General features: G+C 44.4%; 1 protein-coding gene across 40 annotated transcripts in view; it reads left to right on the top strand.

Annotated features, from left to right (window-relative positions):
* MSRA (methionine sulfoxide reductase A) overlaps positions 1-25,111 on the top strand; it is a 331,489-nt gene that overhangs the window by 248,398 nt on the left and 57,980 nt on the right. The window contains exon 7 of one of the 40 annotated variants that reach the window (XM_084829417.1): positions 23,111-23,300. The exons of the other annotated variants lie outside the window; for them this stretch is intronic. Within the exon in view, the coding sequence (XP_084685543.1) occupies positions 23,111-23,212 (102 nt within the window). The 3' untranslated portion in view covers positions 23,213-23,300. Of the gene's footprint in view, positions 1-23,110; positions 23,301-25,111 lie in introns of those variants that run through there. 40 annotated transcript variants of the gene reach the window in all.

The raw sequence follows: 25,111 nt of genomic DNA, 5'->3' as shown, positions 1-25,111 counted from the left end.
CAAAGAAGAGAACTGCTCTGACCAGTCACAGAAGGGCCAGCAGAAGGTATATGGCAATTGGTTACAGTGCCCTACAGTCTCCCAACCTGGCCTGAGGTGGTCCAGGCCTCAACCGCCTTAGCCGACCCTGGCATGGGTGGAAATATGGTGGATTGTACTCCATAGTTTTGGCCCCTGTACAATGTGCTCCAAACCCATTTATCTCAGATATGTGGTGGCATTAATGCATTTGACTCTTCTGTTGCTTTCTGCTCAGGCAAATTGAATGCTAAATGGCCTATTTGTGTCTCTATGTAAGTGTTAGGCATCACCTGCCCTATTTCTGTGCTGGTGTAATAGTTTCTTACTATTTCAATTGTTTAATTATATCTTGTGTGATCATCCTCCCCCCCCCCCCCGTCAAACTTGTCATTATCTCTTCCAAATGTGCAAATTGGTGTTAAGTATCAACTGCCACAGCAAATAAACATCCACATTATTCAATGGCATTTTATTACAGCAAAGGGGGAAAAGCTGCTGTAATTGACTTGCCTGCTGTAAGATGTTGAAATTCAGAATTATGACCAAGGGAGAACCTGGTTTATTTCATTGCCCTCTGGTGGCCTTAGAACATGTCTGCAGCACAGTTAAGTAGAGCAGTTCACCCTTTCTCTGTCCTGGTGCATAGATATTGTTGGTGTCTCAGGATTGGTGACAATTGAAGACCATTCAGAAGTTGAAGAAAACTACATAAACAATGTAAATGTTGGGGGAGCGATGCAAATTATATTCTCTTCCTGTATTTAGCATATTTCATTTTGTAGCAGTAATATCTGTATGTTTAAACATCCATACACATCTCTGTTTCCCCCATGTGCTCATGTGTGTTAGGAGCTAAGCCAGGTCTGATGAGTCTTGCACGATCAAGGCCTCGCAGAACTCAGAACTGGGTGAGAACTTGGTCTAACCAGTAAAATCTTAGAAAACATGCCAGTCCAAAGCATCTGAGTAAGGGAGCAAGCAGAAATCCAAAGCCCCACTGGGGCTGAAGTCCAGGAAAAGAGTTATAAGCTACCCAAATGTATCCATTGCCATATTGGCATTTCTGTGGGAATCTGTATCATGCTTCAAAAAAACCTTTTAATCTGTCCCTTATCACAGTTTGTCAGGCAGGCACAGAACCTCCTTCCCCATTACACACACAACATGATGCTCCCAGCTGCCATTTTGCTGCCTGGAATGTATCTCCATTTTTAATATGTAAAAGTTGTCTTTTTATTGGAAAACAGGATATTAACTGAAAATAAGCAGCACACATACTTAAGTTTTCCAAAGCTCTGCTCTTCCTTAACACCCATCACGCATCCATCTGGGGGTGCTGAAGTAGTGGATGGGGCTTGTTGCTGTGTTCCTGCTTTCCCTGCCCACCACACACATTCAGTACACCAGAGGTAACCTCAGGCTTAGGGGCCAAATCTGACCCTTCAAGGTTCCCCAGGTGGCCCTGCCCCCTTCCCCTTTCCTCCCACCTCCAATAGTTTGGTGCTTGGTGCTGTTTTTCCCCAACTCTGAAAGGTTGAAATGCCTCCCCTAAGGCTTTGTTACTGGCAGTGAGAGCTTCAGGCTCAAATAGGCTGGTATTTCTTATATTTTAGCCCCGTCACTTTTGTGTTTGGCCCTACTTCCTTTGCCTTCAGCTCTGCCCAGTACTGGAATCCTGCGGCCCTGAGAGCTTCTCCGAGATTGAATTCAGCTCTTCGGCTGAAAGAGGTTATCCATCCCTGCAGTTCACCCAGTTGGTCCCATGAACGGGGCTCTTGTCTATTGATCACAGGTTAACAAGTCATTAGGAGCGCATTTTAATTGGTGAGGCTGAGATTGAAGGACACACCTATATACATGTTTGAAGCCATTTCCCTTGTGGTGTATTAACTTTAATGAAAAGGCAAATCTCAAACCATGAGTAGTGGTGTTTATTTGGTTGTTGACTTAGCTCACTCTTCCTTCAATATCCCCAAGGTTTTGATAATATGGAGGTTTGGGTGATATGGGATTCTGTTTAAAGTGAATCAATCAATTAGTTGACTAAAAGCCAGGAGATTGATTAGGTAAAAATATCAGTAATTAATGGACAGCCCTTGTGAAAATCAGTATGGGCTTTTTAATCTGTCAAGGTGCTGAACATCTTTAGCGTCAAGGATTTCCATCAAAACCAAAATTAATGAGCCTTTCATGAAAGATGACCATTTGCCTGCAGCTAAAGGTGCAAGATACCATTGAGACCAAAATGGTGAGCCATGAGTTCACCGGAGAACTTTAACCCAGCCACTAGCCTTGGTGGGGCCCCCACCCCAATTCTTACATCATAATACTGGCCTACCTTACAGAGTTATTGTAAGAATTATTCAGATGTATGTGAAGCTTTTTGGGAGAGGGCAAAGCAGTTTATCAATGTTTATAGCGATTATTTTAAAATTTACACGCACGCACACACACACACACATATATATATATATGTGTGTGTGTTAGCATATGCATATTGTATGAAAATTGGTTTGCTCTTTTGGTGATGCATTTCCTGTTTTTTGGGTGGGGGGAGGTGACTTATAAGTGCCCCACCCTACTTCTAGCTCACCTTTGACTGCTGCCCATGACCCAGCCTTGGCAATAGGGCTAGTTCACAAATTCTTGTTCATCAAATTCAGGAGATTACTAAAACTGCAAAAACTAATGACTTCACAAAAATGTTCATTAAGAACATTTTTATTGTGGTTGTATTGTTATATTGTGGTTTTAATGTTCTATATATTTTAAATTGTTTTTTTGTTTGTTTGGTTTTAATTTTTGTGAACCGCCCAGAGAGCTTTGGCTGTTGGGCGGTATAGAAATGAAATAAATAAATAAATAAATAGTATTTCATGTATAGATGTGGAATGCAATCTGTGGACATCATTGGGGTCTAATTCCTGGCTTACACATACAGGCAGCATATTACTTTGTTAAGCAGAAGGAGTATTTTAATTGTAATGTGCTGGTTACTTTTACCTTGAGTACTGTTAGTAGAAGAGTGGACTGTAAATACTTTAATACATTTAGGGCACAATCCTATGGCTGCTAGACAGTGTCTAGTAACAGAGTTCCGTGCACCTCGGTGTTCGGTCATGCCGGCCACATGACCACGGAAGCGTCTTCGGACAGCGCTGGCTCTTCGGCTTAGAAACGGGGATGAGCACCACACCCTAGAGTCGGACACAACTGGTTGGGGACACCTTTACCTTTCACCTTTAGACAGCCATAGGGTTTTTCAGTTTCTGGGCTCCGAACTGGGTTCCCAGAAACCTCACTCCCTGCCCCTCCCCCGCTGCCTCATAGGCAGCACAGTTCTTCCCCAGCTCCACACTCGTAAGAGCAGTGTGGAGTGGGTGAAAAGGGGGCATTCCCAGGGGCGGGGAGGAGACCACGGAAGTGTTGTTACGATGCTTTGTATGCACCGTCTGGCCTCGCTGCCACCTTGCTCCAATGCGCCCCAGCTAGAGAGCTGAAATCGGCTGTCTAGCTGCAAATGCAGGGCAGCTGGAGCACAGAGGAGAGGATCCCCTCTGTGCTTCGCCCACCCCGCAATGATTTGTTGGCCACCTGACTATCCCTATAGGATTGCGTCCTTAATAGAAGTATCATCATCCTCATCATCCTCATCATCATCATCCAGTCATAGCTTTATTCCTAAGTACAGAGTGTTGAAGCTACAATTGACTGGCAGTGATAATTATAATTTTGAAGCCATTTCACTCACATCAAAATAGGTTGTTTTGTTTCATCACTTTCCTGGTGAAATGACAAAATAAAATGAGGACGTCTTGCAAAAACCCAAAGTTCTTTTATTCATGGGGAACCTGTGGCTCTCCAGATGCTGTTGGACTACAACTCATACCTTCTCCAACCATTGGGTAGGGGAGAGCCATAGGTTCCCCACAACTGCTTTACTGAAAAGCAGGCCCATAGGTTTTAATGGCATCCCATGCCGTGTGAGTGAGTGTGTGTGTTGGGGGGGGGGGGTATCAGAAGTTCCTTTTTGTGGCCTCTGTGTATCACACATATGGTCTATGTACCATAGGCAGAGCCTTGATTCGGGAAACTTCTATAGCTGAGGAGTTTTGGCGGGAGCCCTTTCCCCTTTCCCCACCTCCCAGCGTGCATGCCCCTAGCGGGTTCCCATTTATTCCCTCAGTTCTCTCTGCTGCTGTTGTGGTAGCCTCGTCTGGGAGCTTCTTCTGCATTCAGTTCATCTGAAAGCATTTCTGATACAAAAAGCTGAGGCTTTATTTGTTCTTTATTATTTATACTTCTATCTTCGTCTTTGCAGTATTTTATTTAACTTCTGTTATTGTGATCCTGCCATCACCCTTACGGTGCCATTTAGAAAGTGTGGCTGTTGCAGGAGCAAACCGCCACCGACTGACAGTCACTCGTGTTTTTTCTGTCTTGGAGAAGGCCACGTTGTTGAGGCTCGTCCTCATTGCCAGCTGTTCTCAAAACAAGCCCGGCAAAATTGTGCTGATCACCTGAAGGCCATGCTTTGGAAGAAAGCGCTGGAGGCGGTTGCAGACCCACCGATGACTCAAGTCCCTGACTCCCCAGCTGGGAATATTCCTGCCTCACCGCAGCCTGTACGAGTGTTGGGGGTATCTTCCCAGCATCCCACACAAATATCATTTAGTGTGAATAAGCCTCCTACTCTGGGGAGGGCACTGACACTTTCACTGGCCAAAAAGCTGACTAGAAAGGCCAAGGCTCTGAAACAGGTGACTCAGTCTTCTTAAATGAAGAAGAAAGCTTCTAAAAGACTACCAGGTTCCCCTCGGAACTGAACCAGGCTGCATTCCCCACCTTGGGATAGGTCTAAGGCACCGACAGTTCTCGCTGACACTTCCATGAAGCCTTGGGCTCAACTAGAATCCCTCTAGCAATGCTTTCTTCGCCTATCCCATTGGCAGTATCATTGCAGAGATTGCACCCAGTTCCGACAACCTTGGAGGGTGAGATCTGGGACTTCTACCCTCCTGAACCACCTGCTCAGCCACCTTGTCTACAACGTTCTCTGAGGGGCCTCAATTTCCGAGATAGATGTGCAGGTTCATTCTTTTTGGTTGCCTCTGTCAGGCAGAGTCAGCCCCCTAGATCGGGTGAGTGATCCGGATCCCTGTTTTTGGAGTGTAATTGTATGCATGTCGAATTAGAAGTAGGCCCCATTGAGTTCAGTGGGATTAATCCCAAGTAAATGCACTGAAGAATCAGCAAAATGACTCAGCAAAATGAACTTGAGGCGGAGCTATTTCACAAAATGGCTTCTCCTTGAATTACTTGGCCAGTTCCACAATTTTTGATTGAGTCGCTGTTTCTCATCAGCTCTAGCTGAAGCACACCTGGAAGCCACACCTTCCATTCTGAAGGCCCAGCTCCGTACTCAGCGGGGTCACTGGTTCTTCAGTGATGGGGAGAGTTAGTTCTGTACATGTTCAAAAGCTTTTTTTCTTCATTAGTACTTCACATGTTGCAGGGCTGAGCCCTGCCCTAACAGCAACTCCTGGAACTCTGTGCTAGTTAGCACTGGTAGAAACGAAATTTGACTTTCAGGCACTCTGTCTGGGCTTGGTCAGCAAAGATTAACATTTGTGATGTACAAATAATAGCTTTTATTGTTATTGGAACAGCAATGATAGAAATAACTCTGGTACGGATGGATTTTAAAATCAAACAGCAGTGCTTAAGGGCGCAACCCTACTGAGGTAGTTGGCAGCCTCTGAAGTTGGAGGCTGCCGAGTATCCAGTGCAAGGTGGCCAGAGCACAGAGGCGATCCTTGCCTCCATGCTTCGGCCACCCTTCACTATTAACTAGATGGCTGATTTTGGCTGTCTAGCCTTGGCTTCAGGGAGGGGGAAGGAAGGAGGCTGCACATGCATAGGAAACTGTGTAAAACAGCTTCCGTGGTTCCCTCCCCACCCCCAGGACCGCCCCCTTTTTGCCGTCTCTGCACTCCATTTCTGAACATGGAGACATAGCTGGCGCAGAGAGAATCGCGCCGGTTACGAGGGGTGGTGGAGGGGGCAGGGAGCGTGGTTTCTGGGAACCGCGTTCAGAGCCCTGGCTCCAACCATGGTTCTCAGAAACCAAAAAATCCTGTGGCCCTCTAGATAGTGTGCAGTGACCGTAGGTACTTAGGATTGGTCGCTAAATACATTATACAAGTTTAAGTGTTAACTTGTGTGGGGGGGGGGCAGATGTTGTTAAATGCAGCTTTGTTGTACAGGCATCCCCCCCCGCCCCCCAGTATTCTGGTGCAAAGCATTTTGAGTTCATCCATAATTAACTCTTTCACAAAATGCTAGAAAGGGAAGACACAATCTCTACAGCAATTTTTCTGAATGCTGACTAAAATTTTCTTCTTCAAAAGAATGGGTCATAGGTGCACGTGGAGTTGATGCAAAATCATATATCTTGCTTTGTAATGAGGCCTTAGATGAGCTGTGCCGTAACAGATAAATGCAAACGTGTGTGTGTGTGTGTGTGTGTGTGTGTGTGAGAATAATGGGTGTGAGTGTGTGGTTAGACCTTTAAAAAACAGGAACAGAGCAGCTTTGAACTTTAAAAAGGACTCAGTCCCTCTGGTGGGAATGTTTAATTCGGAATGTGATCTCCCCCTTGGCCTCACACCCCTTCTCCTTGCTGCCCCGCCCTGCTCCGCCCCGCTTTCTGTGCAACACATCTTCTTTCATGTGACACCTTGAATGTGCTGCGGAGCTGCAGTGTGGTTGCCATGGGAGCCAACCTAGGGAACGTGCCCATTGGCTGCATCCTTGGGAGGAGGAAGAAAAGGCCCCGCCATGTCAAGGGTCGCATGCGCCGGGGTGCCTGCCTGCCATTGTTTTCTATCAACTCTTAGCCTGGGATGCATGAACAGCAATATCAAGAAGAAGAAGAGGAAGAGGAAGAGCAGCAGCAGCATCCAAGAGGTCACTTGAATTGCCAGCTGCGTACCCTGCTTGGTTTGTGTTGCTAAGTGCCCACCACCCACTGCCCCCACTAACCCCCTGCCAGTCAACGTCATTAGCTTGACCCTCAAGTGCGGACGTTGCCAAAGGACAGAAGTCAAGCGGGCAAGTGTGAGCAGCATGCTCCTTTTGTTTAACATCTCTCCGTGTTTCCTTTAGAGCTGTTTAGGATTCAGAGGCAGTTGCACGCGGGGGCCCTTTCCTCCTGCCAGTTCAAACGGCGGAAATGCAGATGACAGGCCTCAGATATTATAATTAACTTCCATTTACAGCACAGCTGTCATCAGAATTGCTATGACAATTGAGCAACCGAGAGGGCCATTCTGCACCTGGACCAGATTTAATTTTAAACTCAGCTCTCCTTTGATCTCCTCTCTCTCTGTCTGTTGCTTACATTCTGACAGTGGTTCATTTGTAAAATAAATATTTCAGACTCTTAAGCACCAGCCTCCCATTTCCAGCATTCGGGTACAAAACGGTGCTTTTTCCAGCCCTGGCCATGGTGCTGTAGTGAAGGGAAGCACTTTGCGTGTGCTGTGAGTCATGTTGCAATCTACAGGTATACGAATGATCAGAAATGTATCATTTCTGACTTTGCTTTGATTGGATTGTTTGCTTCAGGAGGATCAACATTTTCACCCTGCGAGTTTGGATTCTCCTGGCTAAGATGTTTCATTGGCGAGGTGCCTCTGCACTGCCCAGGATGATACTAACTGAACAATTGATCATTTTTGCTTAATTTGTATTTGTACTGTAGTTTTATCATCGTAAACCACCTGGACATGTTGTCCATGACAGGCAGTAGAAAAATATTTTAAAACAAATAATGTTCCCATGATGTGATGAAAATAGCTTTGTATTAACAAAGATATCCTGGTCCCACAATTGTAACACGTATTTTGCAGTGACATTATGAACACACCTACACCTCGCTATTGTGCATTGCAAAAATATGCAACTGCATATATGTGTTTTTCCCCTAATGGGGCAAGTAGCAGCTTTGCGTGTGCATGTGTCATTTTCATAGGGAAAATATAGACAGTTGGGAAAGGATAACCCCTCTTCCCCCTACGCTGCTACTTGCAAAAATGTAAAGAGACTGGAGATTCAGTCACACATCTCCGTCATCTCATCTAGTTGGCCCTCAGCTCTGAGATTAAGTGGAGCTGGTTTTGTATTCACATAGAGCAGATGTCCTCTTGTTCATTGGCTCCCCAGTCCTCCAGTGCAGATGGGGAGGGATGGGGAGCTTTGGGGAAGAGGGTAATCAATTTGGCCAGTGGTGTCTGTTCCACTGGTGGACAGATACCATTGGATTTATCCATAATTTTATTAGATTTTTGTCTCTCCCCCCCCCCTTTATCTTTTTCTTCTCCAGATTTGCAAAATTTAAAACTGTTAGGGCAATACCTAGCAATTCAATTGTTAAAAGAAAAGTTGATAGAAAAATTCTGACTTGCTTTCTAGCAAGCTAAATAGTTTAAATGAAAATGGTGAAAATGGTCTCCATGGGAGAAAATGGTGGATGGGAATCTCAGCAGTTAAGTCTTTCCAAACCTTCTGGGGAAAGCCCATTTCCTGAAGCATCAAGCCTGATGTTGACCACTGGGGTTCTGTATTCAGGGACCAGAGACTGCATCCCTTCCCTGTCACTGCAGATAAGAATGGCTATTTGTCAGCGAGCCAGTGGAGGGAATTTTGTGTCCATGATATCCAGAACAATCTAAAAAAGCCCTCAAAGATTTAAATATCTCTGATTGGAAATAGTGCCTTTTATTTCATCTGCAATGTGTTTTTCCTCACCATCCAAATGTATGCCCAGCAAGATGAGCACATCCACCCTCTGCCCTCTCTACAATCAGGTCTCCCTTCTATGGAGAGTTGAATGGATTCTAAAGAACTTTAGCTATATCTTATCTGCCTTTTTGTTTTTATTGGATTGTTTAGTTTAGCGAGGCACTCTCTAGAATGACAAATGACTGGAGGAGTTGGAAATGGAGCTTGCATTTCCCTTGAGTGCATGCTAAGTGATAAGAGCTGCATTAACCATTAGCCTAAGTATGTTGCGGACTAGGTGCTCCAGCCAAATTGAGACCCAGCTGTAACATAATTATCTTAGAGCACCTCCATATGCAGATTGCGCTTAGTATGCACCATGATTGCAGTACCTACTTTCCCCCCACTCTGCTCATGGTTTCTTCCAGCTGTTGGTGAATGGGGGCATCTCACTCACTTGCCATGATAGAACCAGATTTCTGGATGGCCACCACACAACTTGTGGTAAAAGACAGTTGTGTTGGCATGCCAAATGTTTGTTGCCCTTCTGCCAGCAGGCAAAGTTGTTTTATTTAGACAGGGCTTTGATATATAAGCTGGTATGTTGCTGAAGGGGTTTCTGTTTGGTTGGTGCTGTTGCATTTTAAATTGTGATTTTAATGTAATTATTTTTATGCTATGTTTTAATTAAGATTTTGTTAATCTATATGTTATTGTTGAGCACAATTTTTTTGGCAGAAAGGCGGGATAGAAATTAAAGGAATAGCAAAATCTCCATGTGTTGAATGAGTCGGGTGACTTTTGTTAAAACCAAGAAGTCACCTCAGAATGAAATTTGGGGAAATTAGTCAGCACAAGCAAGGTGCCCAGGTAGGTCACCCTAGGGGTTCCTTAATGGGAGGTGTCAAACCTGGGGCCCTAGGCATGCAAACCTGGTGTGCCACCACTGAGCAGAAATCCTAATTTCATAAAATGCCTCCTTTTGCTGTATGCACCAGGAATATGAACTGCAGGCCTCCTGCTCATTACGAATGTGGCCTTCTTGTTAAATGGATCCCACAGCTGTAAGAAGGAACCATGTCCTTGACCACGGAGAGAAAGATGGGCCCTATTAAGGACCATCACATCACGGGAATTCTGAGGTGCCATTTAAAACGTGACTTATGGGAAGGGGGTTTTCAGCCTACACCAGCCTTCCCCAACCTGGTTCCCCCCAGTTGTGCTGGACTGCAATTCCCATCATTCCCAGCCAGCATGGGAGTTACAGTCCACCTTACCTGGAGGGCACCAGTTTGGGGAAGGCTGCCCTACACCACTGCTATCCACTGGCAGGTTGAAAAACAATGTTTATACCTTTTTAGGCTACATCTGTCCATTGTCTGTCCAGCCTCTTTCCTCCACTTTCTCATGCTCATCCTCCTGCATTTTAAGCTCTCTGCTCTATTCCTGGGATTTCTTCTAGGTCTCTTTGGCATGATGCACCAAAGCATGCCACTTTCTGAATCTTTTTAACTTAAAATGTCAATGTAAATGAAGCTACTTTTGCTTCAAGGCAGCTTACACAGCCAACTCCCCTCACCCAGCACCCAAATCATTGCCGGCATCTTTGCTTTTATTGCCGCCCCACTCAGATGATGTTAAAGAAAGAAGAGAATAAGATGTAAGTTTCTAAGAAAGAATTACAGAAATTTTAAAAAGGCTCAGCAGGAAAGACTTGGTTGTTGGTTTTAAAAGGAAAAAAGAAGCTGCTCCTTGAGTTGGACTTTGTCCTGCCAGGCATGGCTCTACCATTAGGCAGAATGAGGCAGTCACCTCAGGTAGCAGATGTTGGGAGGTGGCAGCAGGGTGTTTCAGGAGAGAACTATGTGGCACATGGCCTGCCCTGCACTTCCTAAGTTTGCCTGCTGCCTTCAGGTTCAGTAGAGGATGCCCAGTATTGAAGTAAGATCCAACCACCAGCCCAGTCAGCTTTTGCACACGGAATGGGGATGAGGATCTTGTTCTTTGCCTCAGGCAGCAAAATCTCATGGGCCAGCCCTGGGAGCTCTGAAGAAACTGGTGTCGCTCTGTGTATGGGCTTTCCAACTAAATCTCCATCAAGGCAGCATCTAGAAAAATCTGTGCCCAGTCCCCTTTCCCCCAGCTTTTCAAAAGTCAGCAGCTCTGTACTGAAACTGTGGCTGTTGCCTATGGTTTCCCTTTTAGTCCATGTAATGGTTGATAATACCACGATCATGGTTTTTTAAAGCAATTCACAAGTTTCTCCTTTCATGCAGTTCCTGTTCTGTTTTTGTTTTTAATTTTACTGATTTATATTGAATATTACAATAAATCACACACACACACACACACACACACACCATGCAGAGTTGTATCCAATTAGCCCCTCCTGCTGATGGAACAACTTCTCTCAGTGGAATGAGGAGAGGGTGATTCCCTCTTGCTTCAGCCCCCCTCATGCCCACAAAATTGCTCCAGAGGATTAGGGACCATCCAGAGTGATTTGAAGGGCACGGGGTGGGGGCAGTAAATGTCCCATTGCACACGTGAAAGGCCACTCACACAATATTGGATTTCATATCTATCTATTTCATACATACTTAAGAAAACTTCAATTTTTCTTGATAGACAACTGCTGTATATAGATCAATAGAACATAAACAACGTTTGTGACTGGATTCTTTCTCCAGAATTATTTTCATTCCAAAAAGCTATGAATGGTTGCCATTTCCCCCCATCCCTCCCCAAATATACTTATAGGCATTTGTCTGCTTAAATGCACTTGAATAAGTGCAGTAAGGTTTCTCATTAGCATAGTAGGCCAAACCTTCCTTCACCATTGTTCAGCAGATGGCTTGTTGTTATTTTTCCAGTACTTTGCAATAATCATTTTGGCAGCTATTAACAGATTTGGCAAAAGCTCTCGTTGTTGTTGTTGTTGTTGTTGTTGTTGTTGTTGTTGTGTTTAACACACTTCCTTGTGTCACTTAAGAGAACAACTTCTGTCTTAAACAAAAGTCCAGCTCTTGTTCTGTCTTGAAACTGCCTTCCAGTAGGTTATTGCTATTACACTGCTACTGGATTGATTGATTGATTGATTGATTGAATTTCTTGATTGCCCATCTGGCCTGTCACCCGGCCACTCTGAGCAATGTACAGTAATACAATTTTAAAACAATAAACAATATTTAGTAATACTTATATACCGCTTAATATAATAAAATCTCCAAGCAGATATATATGTGGCAGATCTACATCTTCAGACATCTACTGGTGGCATTATTATAATTCTTACACCAATTCCTAGTTTCTTCTAATTGTCTTTTAGATCAGCAGCCATAAGTTAAAAAACAGCAATTATAACACATCCACTTTCAGTTCAATTAAAAAATGTATTGCAGAAACTAAAACCCCACTCCTGAAACTATGATCGCATGAACATTTGTACATATTTTCATGCATATTTGGCCTAATATATGTGTTTCTGTCCACCCCTTTCCAAATATACACATTTTTGTACACACTTTTCCAAATATACACATTATTTTCCCAGTGATTTCCTCTAATATAATTGTGAGCTCTTTCTCCTAATATTCATATCTTATGCACACTTTCCCCATTATATGCGTTTTTGGTACGTATGTTTTATTTGGAAACTGCATTGCAAAATTTGGAAAACTGTGAGTATTGGTGTACAATGGTGTTCTGCTTTCTAACTGTGGATAAGCCCATGTAGGGTGAACTGTGAGATCCAGGCCTAAGGTTCCCCCCTCCCTCCCTCATCCGTCAAGCTCTTCCCAAAAAGAGTGTGTGCACAGCTTGGTTTGTCTTGAAAAATGGGGTTCCTTCTGCAACTCCACATGTTCCATGCTTTAAATTGTGATCTCTGTCCATCACTGCTCGACAGTTGAAACTTAACTGTCCATATTCGGGAACCACTAAATCCTTTTGATGATTAGAACATTCTTTTCAGGCCTTCTCGTTTTGGTACACATAGTAACCTTCTCAGGTAGTCCATACTAAGTGGCATAGCCATAGCTGAGGTAGCATTTTGAACCCGGGTCTCCTGACTCTAATTTTCACACCCATATTGGCCCTGTTCTCACTGTGTTTATTTTACAATTATGCCAAAGATTAGTATTGCTCTTCTTAATAGGTTTGTTGATGTTTATTCGCTCAGTCGCTTCTGACTCTTCGTGACTTCATGAACCAGCCCACGCCAGAGCTTCCTGTCGGCTGTCGCCACCCCCAGCTCCCCCAAGGTCGAGTCTGTCACCTCCAAAATATCATCCATCCATCTTGCCCTTGGTCGGCCCCTCTTCTTTTTGCCTTCCACTTTCCCTAGCATCAGCATCTTCTCCAGGGTATCCTGTCTTAATAGGTAGAAGGCAGAAAAATGGCATAAGGACCAAATTTTGTAACCATTGGTCATGTTTTCCCTAAAGCCAGTGGGTTTACCTCAGGAGTGGGCAGAAGGTAGATCAGTATGTACTGATAGATCTCTGGGAGACTCCCAGTACATGGGTAGATTTCTGATTCCCAGTTATTTAATAGCAGCAACAAAATGATTCCCTCCTCCTACCTCCTAAAAGGTGGAGTTTTATATGGAAGGACTATGAGCTGAGATGTGTTTCATCTGAGTACCAGAACTGAACACAGCTTTGCCCAGCTTTGGATGGTGCGTGAACTGTGCCCCCTCCTAGGCAAGGCGGATCCGGCTGTGTTGATCCATGCCTTCTCATTTAGACTACTGTAATATGCTCTACATGGGGCTGACCTTGAAAAATGTTTGGAAACTATATGGTAGGCTAGACTGAAATTGGGCGTGCACTTTAGAGACCATATATCATCAGTCTTGAATCAACTGCAGTGGCTTCCAGCTTGTTTCCAAGCCCAATTAAAGGAGCTGTTTTTCACTTATAACACCCTAAAAGGCTTGGAGCCAGAATATTTGAAAGACCACCTCTTCCCATGTGAGCCTGCCCATAATTTGAGATCTTCATCTCAAGCTCTGCTGCATGTCCCACCAGTAAGAGGTTAGATTGATGGGTACATGAGACAGGGCTTTTTCTGTAGTGGCATCTCAACTGAGGAACTCCCTCCCAAAGGAGGTCAGCCTGGTTCCATCACTATTGAATTTAAGACTGGCAGGAAAACTGGTATTGTGTCACCAGGCCTTATGCTTCTAAAATTGTGATTGAGCTGTTTTTAAAACAATGTTCTGTTTCTATTTTTTTATTTTTATGTTGTGATTGTATTGGATTTTATGTATATTGCTTTGAGGGCCCTGGTGGGCAGAATACTTTTAATAAAAAATAATAATAAATAATAAGCCTGAAATCTCCCCACCACTGGTTTTACCTTATTTGAAAATTACCTAGTTGGTATCTGCAGTGCTTGTTCTGAGAGTGCACGTGCGCCCCCCCCCCAAAAAAAAACAGATGCAGAGGAAATTGCTGATTCTCTTTGTGCATATGCATTCTTTTAAAAAACCGAGGGCAAATTTTAAACCTACTAACCTTGACACGCCATAATTAACCCACAAGCAGTATTTCATCTGGCGGGAAATGAAAAGAACCTTTCAAAATATTGGCGTGAAACATCCTTGCAGCATTGTTTCTTTAACTGGAATCAGAGAGGCACATGAAACAGGGGTCATTAAATGGCATCACAGAAATAAAAGTATTACTAGAGGAAAGGGGGAGACAAACGGAATGATACAAAGGGAGAGAAGGGCTGTTGTCTCCGACACACTATAGTTGATGACAAACTTGTTTGGTTGAATTGTACATTTGCCCATTATCTTAACTCGTTATGCGCACGCAAATTGCATTCCTTGCTTATTGTGAAGCCTAGCATACTGTTAACACAGCCACAAGGGTGCTGGAGTTGCATTATTTAAGCATCATTAGTATGCAACAAGGTGCCTTGCTTCCCACTTAATCCCTTTGCAAAGTGGGCCTACAAGCTCTCTGTCTCTTTGTTATGACAGCGCGAGTCTTTGTGCTTCTAATGCAACTCTAATAAGACTTTAAAGTAGAGAGCTAAATTAGGTAGACAGGAAATTGAGAGGAGAGAATAAAACCCAGCGAATGGGGAGTTGGGAAGGAGAAGCAAGGGAGGGGGGCTCAAGGTTTGTGTGTGCAAGTGGGTTGCGGGAGCCTGAGTGCAAAGACACGATAGAGGGGGCATGGGTGGGACTTGGAGAGAGGAGACCTGAATGGGAAATGAAGCTTGTTCAAATCGGTCGAAGGGGAGGAGGAGGGAAATGTACAGTGTAGAGATCGGCGAATCTATCAGGTTTGCTTTCTCTTGCATTTAGTTTTTTTAAGTCTCAAGTTCTTTCTCTCCCAAATGTGAAGAACTTTGCAAATTTTGGCTAAATTGTTATCAAATCGAAATGATCACCCATCTGTTCCAGCCAAATTCAACAGGGGCATGGAGATAACCATGTTGTACCTGCCTGCCATGTAGCTGCTAAAGATGAGGAGCCTGTCAGAAAAAAAGAGGAGGTGACCCTAATTCAGTACCAGAAACGTGGTTGAATACACAAGGATTCAAACCCAGACTTTTAAGAGCTAAGCACTGAAAGCCTTGGACCTGGGGGGACGAATCTGTCAGTTTTGGTTTCTCCCACATTCAATTTTTTTAAATCTTAAGTTCTTTTTGTTCTGAATATGGAGAAATTTACAAATCTGGGTAAATTCTTCTCAAATCCAAATGGAAAATTCACATCCATCCCATATCAGGACTAGGACATATATTTTCAGGGGGTTCTTGAACTGAGGTTCCCAGCAGTCCTGTTCCATCAGCTTTCCTTCTGAGCCTCTGGTGCTTTGGCTCCGTTATAAGCCTGACTCCCAACCATGAGGTTGTGTCAGAATTAATGAACATAATGAAATAATATTATAGTCACACCTGTTGCAATAAGGAAGTCAAAAGCCCCACAGCAGCAAGCCCAGCTGGCTGTGGGGGATGGAGGGCACCAGGTTGGGGAAGGACGCATTACATATTGCTGATGGGAGGTCGGGACGGACTTGATACCGTGATGCCATTTTGCGGGACAGCCCTGTGTTAACTGTTTAGTTGTTGCTCCAGATTGTTAGTAATGTCAGTACTGGTTTCCTGCCTTGCATGCTCATTTCTCCAACCACAATCCATTGGTGTTATCTTTTTCTGCACAAGCCCCATTGAAATGTATATAACTTGTGCAAGATGAGTTTTAATAACTCATCTTGCACAAGTCCTTGGAATATTGTGTGCAGTTCTGGTCACTGCACCTAAAAAGGGATATTGTAGAGTTGGAAAAAGTGTAGAAAGGGGCAACTAAAATGATCAAGGGGCATCTCCTCTGTGAGGGAAAGTTACAACATCTGGGACTGTTTAGCTTAGAAAAAAGGCGAGTAAGGGGAGACATGATAGAAGTGAACAAAATTATTCATGCTGTGGAGAAAGGAGACAGGGAGACATTTTTTTGCCCTCTCTCACAACGCTAGAATCCAGTGGGATTCATCCTATGAAGCTGATTGGTGGGAGATTCAGGACAAATAAAAGGAAGGACTTCTTCACATAGTGCATAGTTAAACTTATGGAATTCCCTGCCACAAGATGTAGTGATGGCCATCAACTTGGATGGCTTTAAAAGGGGATTGGACAAATTCGTGGAGGAGAAGGCTATCAATGGCTACTAGTCCTGATGGCTATGTGCTACTTCTGGTATCAGAGGCAGTATGCCTATGTATACCAGTTGCTGGGGAACATGAGTGGGAAGGTGCTCATGTCCTGCTTCTGGGTTTCCCACAGGCAGCTGGTTGGCCACTGTGTGAACCAGCTGGACTGTATGTTGGACTAGATGGACCTTTGGTCTGATTCAGCATGGCTCTTCTTATGTTATTATATTCACAGCACCAAGCTGCTCACATAATTTCCCTCAAATGAAAAGGAAAAGAACATTCGAATGAGAGACTTTGCAGGAAGGAACAAGACAACCCACCCCCAAGAAAAAAGATTCTGAAAGCTTTATAGAAACAAAGTAGAGCCAGAAGGAGCAGCTGCTATTCACCAGAGATGGGAGCTTCTCTCAGTAATAAAGCCTGTCAGATGTGGGAGGAACTGTCACATGGTAGAATCAACCACAAACAGACCATACGCAACTGGCTACGAATGATGGGAACTGTATTCCAACACATCAGGAAGGCTGGTCTAAGTAAACACGTGACATAGCAACACCATGCTGTGCATTGCCCCACCCCTTCCTCACATCATTAGTTGTTGGCCATGGTGCAGTGCACAGGGTGGTGACATCACATCCACATGTTGTGTTTACAGAAGCCCTGTTCAAAAGTAGGGATGTGTGACACATTTGTTCTTTGCACTACCTCATGTTCAGCATACCTTTGAGCTCTCCTGCTCTTCAAGTATTGTATACCTGTCCTCCTCAACCTGGTGCCCTCCGAATGTTTTGGACCTCAACTCCCAACAGCCCCAGCCAGCATGGCCAATGGTCAAGAATGCTGTGAGCTGTAGTCCAGAAAATCTGGAGGGCACCAGGTTGGAACATGCTATTGTGTACATTTTCTAACCACTCAGAAAGCACCTTTTCACATTTAGGTACCATATATTTGTGCATTTCTGTTTCCATATGGCTAATGTTCCTCTGCCAGATAGACTTACGAGTTACCTAAATATGTAGAAGGGAAGGTCTAATACAACCACCCCCAACCTGGTGCCTTCCAGATGTTATGGATTTCAACTCACATCAGCCCCAGCCAGGATGGCCTGTGGTCAGGAATACTGGGAGTTGTAGTCCAGAATTTCTGGAGGGCACTAGATTGGGGACAGCTGGTCTAGTATGTGGCGTAACCTGAGTAACCACTAGCACAGAGAGTTGGCAAATTCAGTTAGGTAGAATGGGAGGCCCCAGGCAAGTAATAATGTATGAAAACATGTCTTGAAATGGCCACTCCAATAAGTATTTCACTCACCCCACCTAGATTAACCTAATAAAAATGTCTTACAGCGCTTGTAATAAGATCTACTCACCTGAAATATAGGCAGTGGAGCTGAAAGTGTTAACAGTACATTCTGTATCGCAGGAAAAATGCCACTCAATTGCAGCCCGCTTCACGTGTGGGTTAATTTTCCTCGTCCATCCCCTAGAGGAAAACTCTGGCATATCTGGCTTCAACAGCTTTGCTTCCTCCTTAATGCCAACACTGTAAACTGAAATTGTCCAATCTGCACAGCGAGTGTCTATCTGGAAGTTGTGTGTGATTGTGCGTGTGTGTGTGTTTTTAATATCAACATTCCCTAGGTACCTCTATCGTAATTTTGCAACGTATGTGGAAGTAGTTAGCAGGATCAACTTCACTACACACAAAAATGGGGAAGGGGGGCACGGCTCTTACACAAATAACTCGAGTGCTCTGCTTCTGCTTCTTCTTTTTGCACATGCTTTATTTGGGAATACTGCTGGGAAGGCAGTCCTTCATTCCAAGCTGTGTGTTTTACATTCAGCACTGTCTGTATATGGAGTAAGCCATTTCAGAGTAATACTCGCCTGGCATGATTCCCTCCTGATGGAGTTAATGGAAGAATGTGTTCTTCCTATAGTATATTGGCTTGGCACAGGCCACTTGCTGGCTTGATGTTGGCAGCTGCAAGGCCCAGCTGCCCAGTTCCGGCTAATCTCTTCTCTCAGAATATGACAAGACCTTCTCCAGTGCCGCGTTGCCAAGAGTCAAATCAGAAGTCATGTTTGACTGGGCTGGCTTTTGTGTACTGCAATCCCATGAATATGTGAAGAATGCGGCAGGTAGGATGTGGTCATGTACCAGGACCCTGAACCCGCATTCTCTGAGGATTCCAACCCCTTGTCCTCAGAGGAAGAGCCTCCAGAATTAATGGTTCAGGGAGAAGATTCAGCTGTGGAAAGGTATCATGAGGCTCCCACCTCCCCAGGGCCCAGTTTTCCAGCTCCCCTGTGTCCAGAGGAGATTGCATCACTGTCCTCAGACTCTGAGCACTCAGGCCATGAGGAAACTAGCATGCCACAGCCAGTCCCACATCGTCACAGCCTATGATGGCTAAGAGAGGCCAGGCCCCTTTGAGAGACAAAGCCTCAATCGGCATGGAGGTGGGGCCAAGCAGCTTCACTCCAGCAACACTTCTATTTAAACCTCAGTCTTGCTCTGATCATTATGAGAAAACATGCAGACAGCCCTGTCTAGCTTCCAGCCCCAGCACCCCTCAGAACTTTCCATGGTGCTGATCTGTAGCAGGACTCTGCAACCCAAGCTGCATCACAGGGTATTGCAGCACCCACGGCCTGCAGCAGTACAGATGCTCAGTGGAGCGCCTAGCTATACACACGTTACACCTGTGTTGAAAAACACAACCGTGCCGGGACACAGGGACATAGGAAGCTGCCATATGCGGAGGCAGACCGTTGGTCCCTCTAGCCCAGCGTTGTTGACACTGACTGGCAGCAGCTCTCCAGGGTTTCAGGCAGGAATATTTCCAGCCCTTCCTGGGGATGCTGGGAATTGAACCTGGGACCTTCTGCATACAAAGCATGTGCTCTGTCACTGAGCCACAGCCCCCCACGGCTGCCTATTAGCTACCAAGCCGCGTTCAAGGTATTGTTAACATACAAAGCCTTAAATAACTCGAGACCAGGATAATCGGCAGACCTGTATATACACCCAGCTGACCCCTCAGATCTTCTGCTGAGGAGGCCTTATTGATCATTCCACGGCCGATAGAATGTCACCAGGTACAGCATTTAAGTGGGCCTGCTCAGTAGTAGCACCTGTCCTCTGGAACCCCCTTCCACACATTGTTTGGGAGGCAAGAAGTGTGGTGAGCTTTAAGCACCTCTTGAGGACATACGTGTTCACACAGGCTTTCCTTGACCTGTCATGGGTTATGTCACTGCCCTGTCTTATTGTCATCGTGTTGTGAGGGTTTTAAGTATTACTGTTTTAAATTGTTTTTAGATTGTTCTTATATTGCATTATACAGACACTTCAATATTCACCACTTGGGAATTTTTTAAATATTAACTGGTACAGAAGTATTATAAATAAAATAATCCCGTTCTATCCTATGGAGTTTTCTCTCTCATAAGAGTGCCTAGGATGTTTGCCTTTAAGTGATTTAAGCTGGAAGGTACCAAAACTCCATCTAGTCCACCTTTGCCAACCTGGTGCCCTCTAAATGTTTTCGACTACAACTCCCAGCATTTCTGATCAAAGCCATCCCCCCACCACCACACCAACTCTTATGATTATTGTGTGGCACAGACAGGCATCAAGTGTGCAGCAGAACGAGGTTCACAAGATGTCACTAGCCAGTCTGCCCACCCCCCCAAGTGAACAAGAATTCCTTCTAGGCTCCAGGTTTGATAATCACAAAGACCTCTGTAGCAGGAGAGTGAACTTGAAGGGGAAAAAGCACTTTCTGTCATAGGGAGGGTGGTGTGAGCCTATATTCCTGTACATGTCCATGGATCCGCTACAGTCCATGTACACAAGGATGATCCACATATAGGAAAAGGTACAAACTCTATGTTCAACTGTAAAGCAGTTGGTTTAAAAATTCCAAATAGGAGGAATAATATTAGTATCTGTTTAAATAGTGCTTTCTCCTAGCGTTCCAAAGCACATTCTCTCAGTAATTCTTACACCAACCCTTTGATGTGGGCCAGGAAGAGAGAAAGAGAGAGTAGCTTGCCCAAGGCCACCGAATATTTCATGGCTGAGGTGAGATTTGAATCAGAAGCTTCCTACCATACAGCTTATTTTCTTAATCATTTTGATTCCTACATTATTTCATCTTGAATCCTGATTGATGCTGCTCTAACTACTCTGGGCATTGTGCAAAGGAGCCTTCCCTAACCTGGTGCCCTCCAGATGTGTGAGACTGCAGCTCCCATCACCCAGCCAGACATCATGGCCATTGTGTAGGCTGGCTGGGATGATGGGAGTTGTAGTTCAGCAAATCTGGAGGGCACATGGTTGGGAAGGCTGGTGTAGCATATATAACTCTGCTTCCACTTCCCTATTAAACCCACAAGTGCTGTTGCTGTTGATCTTTTGTGGCTGCTTATACAGCCTTTTTTTTCCGCAAAGAATGCAAAGTCTAGGCCCCAGGGTTCTTCTGGAGAGAGCAAGGGCTACTTTGGCAATGTATAGCTTTGCAGAAAGGAGCGTTGCAGAGCGTCTTTCCTGATTAGACCCAGGCCTTCTCCCCTCATTACCTTATTTCCTGCATGGGAGACCCTGCCACTCTCCCACTCTGTTGCTGGAGTAGCCATCCACCTTGACCAACAGCACTGACGTTTAGTAACCTGGACCTGCTGTGCCCATGTAATCTGGTTACTTAACTCAGTTCCAACATGTGAGAACCTTGTCTATCAAGTGGGGAGTCTTCACATCCCTAATTTGAGTACGCACTATTGTGTGCAGTGTTATGCTCACTGCATTAGCACAGATGCCCAAAGAGAAACTTTCCAGGTGGACAGTTCACTGTTGTAGAATGAAATTAGAAGTGTGGGAGGCAGAACCCACAGACTCCACCCCTCCCAACCTCAGGTTGGTCTTCTGAACTACTGGGGATTAATGCAAAGTTCATTATTGCTGCCTTGAAGCTTGCAGGGAATCCATTGGGCTAAACTGGCATACCTGAGCCCTCTGTGGACATGCCATCAGAATCTGGTTCCTGTGTGAAAAATAAATAAAAGGTTTTCTTAATTCACAGTCAATAAAAAGAATTAATCCCCATCTCATAACTTTGCCATGACTTATTTGGTGAGTTTGGCTTCTGGGCAGCCTCCCCACAACCTGGTGCCCCTTCAGATGCATTGGACTACAACCCCCATTATCTGCAACCAGCATGGCCCAAGCTGACTGGGGTCATGGAAGTTGTAGTTCTTCAAATCTGGAGCTTGCCAGGTTGGGGTAAGGTTGTTCTAAAGAAATCCAGGCATGTCTTCCTATTGTCTCATCCATGGTAGCAGATGCGGTCAGACATGTACTGCTGGCTTATTGGCTTTCAGGTTTGTGAGCACATTAACTTTGCTTGTGCCAGATGCTGAGCAAAATGAAATTCTAAAATTATTTTTTAAAAATCCAACCCTACAGTTGGATCCCCACAGTTTCCCCCACACTCTCCAGCGCAGTCCGTAATGTGCGCAGGGATATTTGTTGAGTAGGCTGTGCTCATTTTAACGCTTCCCTCAAGCGGTGTTCTCTAACAGTAAAACGCTCCCTAAAAATACTCCAATATTTTTAGCCATCATGTACAAATCAGGTTGTGTTCCACATTTCCCTGGTGAGCAAAAGTGATGAGTTTGTGTTCATTAACTCTGGGCCATCTGGTGCAAACATGATGCAGTCTGTGAATCAAAATACGCACCAAACTCTAGGGATCAGAAGAAGTGCCAAGCCCTGTGTTGGGGACTTAGGCGGTAGGTAGCAGTTGACTGTATAGATTCCTCTCCCTCCCTCCCTCCCCCTCTCTTTTAATTAACTTTCCTTAGTAGTGTATCTGAGCTGCTGCTACTGTCGTCAATTCATTGAAAGCCTGAGTATCTGCTGACGCATTTCCTGTGTCCGTTTGCCCATTGTGTGACACATGGAAGTATTATTGGGACTGTCCTCCTGCAAGAGGAGTGGGAGCTGCATGCGAGCATGGATGATTTTCTGCCCCCAAATGGATTACCTTTAACTCCAGAGCTTGGTGGGAGAAGTTGATCCACTGGTAAGGGATCAGGAAAATCCCCATACTTATGCCTGGCAAATATTTCCAAAAGCTTTCTGCTTTCTTTCGAAATTTTTATGGGGTTCCTTTCCACCAAGAAAGGATTTGAAAAGAATGCAACTTCCAATTAATGAAGGTGGGTTCAGTCTTCCAGATCTTCCTATGTACATACCATTGGGCTTATTTGCTGACCTGTACTAAATTTGCTGACCTGTACAAGCTGGGTTTAGAAAAGGCAGAGGAACTAGAGACCAAATTGCCAATATCCACTGGATAATGGAGAAAGCCAGGGAGTTTCAGAAAAACATCTATTTCTGTTTTATTGACTATTCTAAAGCCTTTGACTGTGTGGATCATAACAAATTGTGGCAAGTTCTTGGTGGTATGGGGATACCAAGTCATCTTGTCTGCCTCCTGAGGAATCTGTATAACGACCAAGTAGCAACGGTAAGAACAGACCACGGATCAGTGGACTGGTTTAGGATTGGGAAAGGCGTATGGCAGGGTTGTTTACTCTCACTCTACCTATTCAACCTGTTCACAGAACACATCATGCGACGTGCTGGGCTTGATGAAGCCAAGGCTGGAGTTAAAATCCCTGGAAGAAACATTAACAGTCTCAGATATGCAGATGATACCACTTTGATGGCTGAAAGCGAGGAGGAGCTGAGGAACCTTATGATGAAGGTGAAAGAAGAAAGTGCAAAAGCTGGGTTGCAGTTAAACCTCAAAAAACCAAGATTATGGCAACCAGCTGGATTGATAACTGGCAAATAGAGGGAGAAAACGTGGAGGCAGTGACAGACTTTGTCTTTCTAGGCGCAAAGATTACTGCAGACACTGACTGCAGCCAGGAAATCAGAAGATGTTTATGTCTTGGGAGGAGAGCAATGACAAATCTTGATAAAATAGTGAAGAGCAGAGACATCACACTGACAACAAAGGTCTACATAGTTCAAGCAATGGTCTTCCCCGTAGTAACCTATGGCTGCGAGAGCTGGACCATAAGGAAGGCTGAGCGAAGGATGGTAGATGCTTTTGAACTGTGGTGCTGGAGGAAAATTCTGAGAGTGCCTTGGACTGCAAGAAGATCAAACCAGTCCATCCTCCAGGAAATCAAGCCAGACTGCTCACTTGAGGGAATGACATTAAAGGCCAAACTGAAGTACTCTGGCCACATCATGAGAAGACAGGAGACCCTGGAGAAGATGCTGATGCTAGGGAAAGTGGAAGGCCAAAGGAAGAGGGGCCGACCAAGGGCAAGATGGATGGATGATATTCTGGAGGTGACGGACTCGACCTTGGGGGAGCTGGGGGTGGCGACAGCCGACAGGAAGCTCTGGCGTGGGCTGGTTCATGAACTCATGAAGTCGGAAGCGACTGAGCGAATCAACAACAACAACTAAATTTTAGTCTTTTCCACTCAGATTTGATTTTCCACTTTCGTCAGTGTTGGAATCTTCTTGTCTGGAGCCTCTCTCTAAATGGATGGCATTAGGTTCTAAAAACTTCCACCTCATCTTTAGTTATAATCAAATGGGGAGAAATACTCCCTGTACGCACTCGTCCTGCCCTGATTCAATGCTATATTTTTGTGCTTTTCATATCAAGAGCAATACATTGGCCCCACCATTGTCCTGCAGTTCCTCCTCAACTATTCGAGTTGTACTTTTTAACATTTATTTTAAATGTACACATACATACAGTGGTAACCACCAAGAGAGATCTTCGCTGGGATCAGGGGGGAGAGAAAAATTTGTTCATTTCATTTGTACATTTGTTCATTGTGCATTTTAATGTGAATTTACCATATCTCACACTTTTGAACCAATTTGTGAACCAAAATTCAGCTATCCTTCTTAATCTGGACTTCTCCAAATTTTGCAGTCGAGTTCTCCAATTAAAAAATGCATAGAAAATGTGTATATTCAGGAAAAGAGCACAAATATATATATATATATATATATATATATATATATGTATATATATATATATGTGTGTGTGTGTGTGTGTGTGTGTGTGTGTGTGAGAAAATCATATGTTAAATGTATTAGGAAAATTACTTTCAAAAATGTGTATATTAGGTTAAATTGCTTACAAAAATGCATGTATTCAGAGAAATGCACACAAACATGCATATGAATTTTCCTGTAAACTTAAAAAAAAATTCTCAATGTTTGGGATTAACTGAATTTAAGATAGGAAAAACAAGAAACTAAGTGAAACAGACTGTCAGATTTGTCCCACCCCTAGCTGGGAGCTGAAGATTCTTGTGTGTGAGCAGAAACCTGTAGGCATATGAGAGGTTGCTGTTATATTTTTCTTAAGTGATTTTCCCCCCCTTTTTTTGTGGGGACATGGTGAGGGGGCCACAGTGAGAAAGGGAGCCTAAAAGCCTGGATTGCTGTGTAGGCCCTTTGGAAACCAGCCATGATTTCATTTTGGAGAGCAAGTGAGTTATTTCGCAACCTGGGCTGCTTTGCTATCCTGTAAAGGCTTACAGTGCAATCCTATGTTTACCCAGAAGTAAGCCTTGCTGATTTCA

The sequence above is a fragment of the Heloderma suspectum genome, chromosome 1 (genome assembly GCF_057233095.1).
Source record: "Heloderma suspectum isolate Gila_16-S chromosome 1, 16-S_ref, whole genome shotgun sequence".
Taxonomy (NCBI): domain Eukaryota; kingdom Metazoa; phylum Chordata; class Lepidosauria; order Squamata; family Helodermatidae; genus Heloderma; species Heloderma suspectum.
The sequence above is the reverse complement of the archived record's forward strand: the minus strand, read 5'-3'. Positions and strand labels throughout refer to the sequence as shown.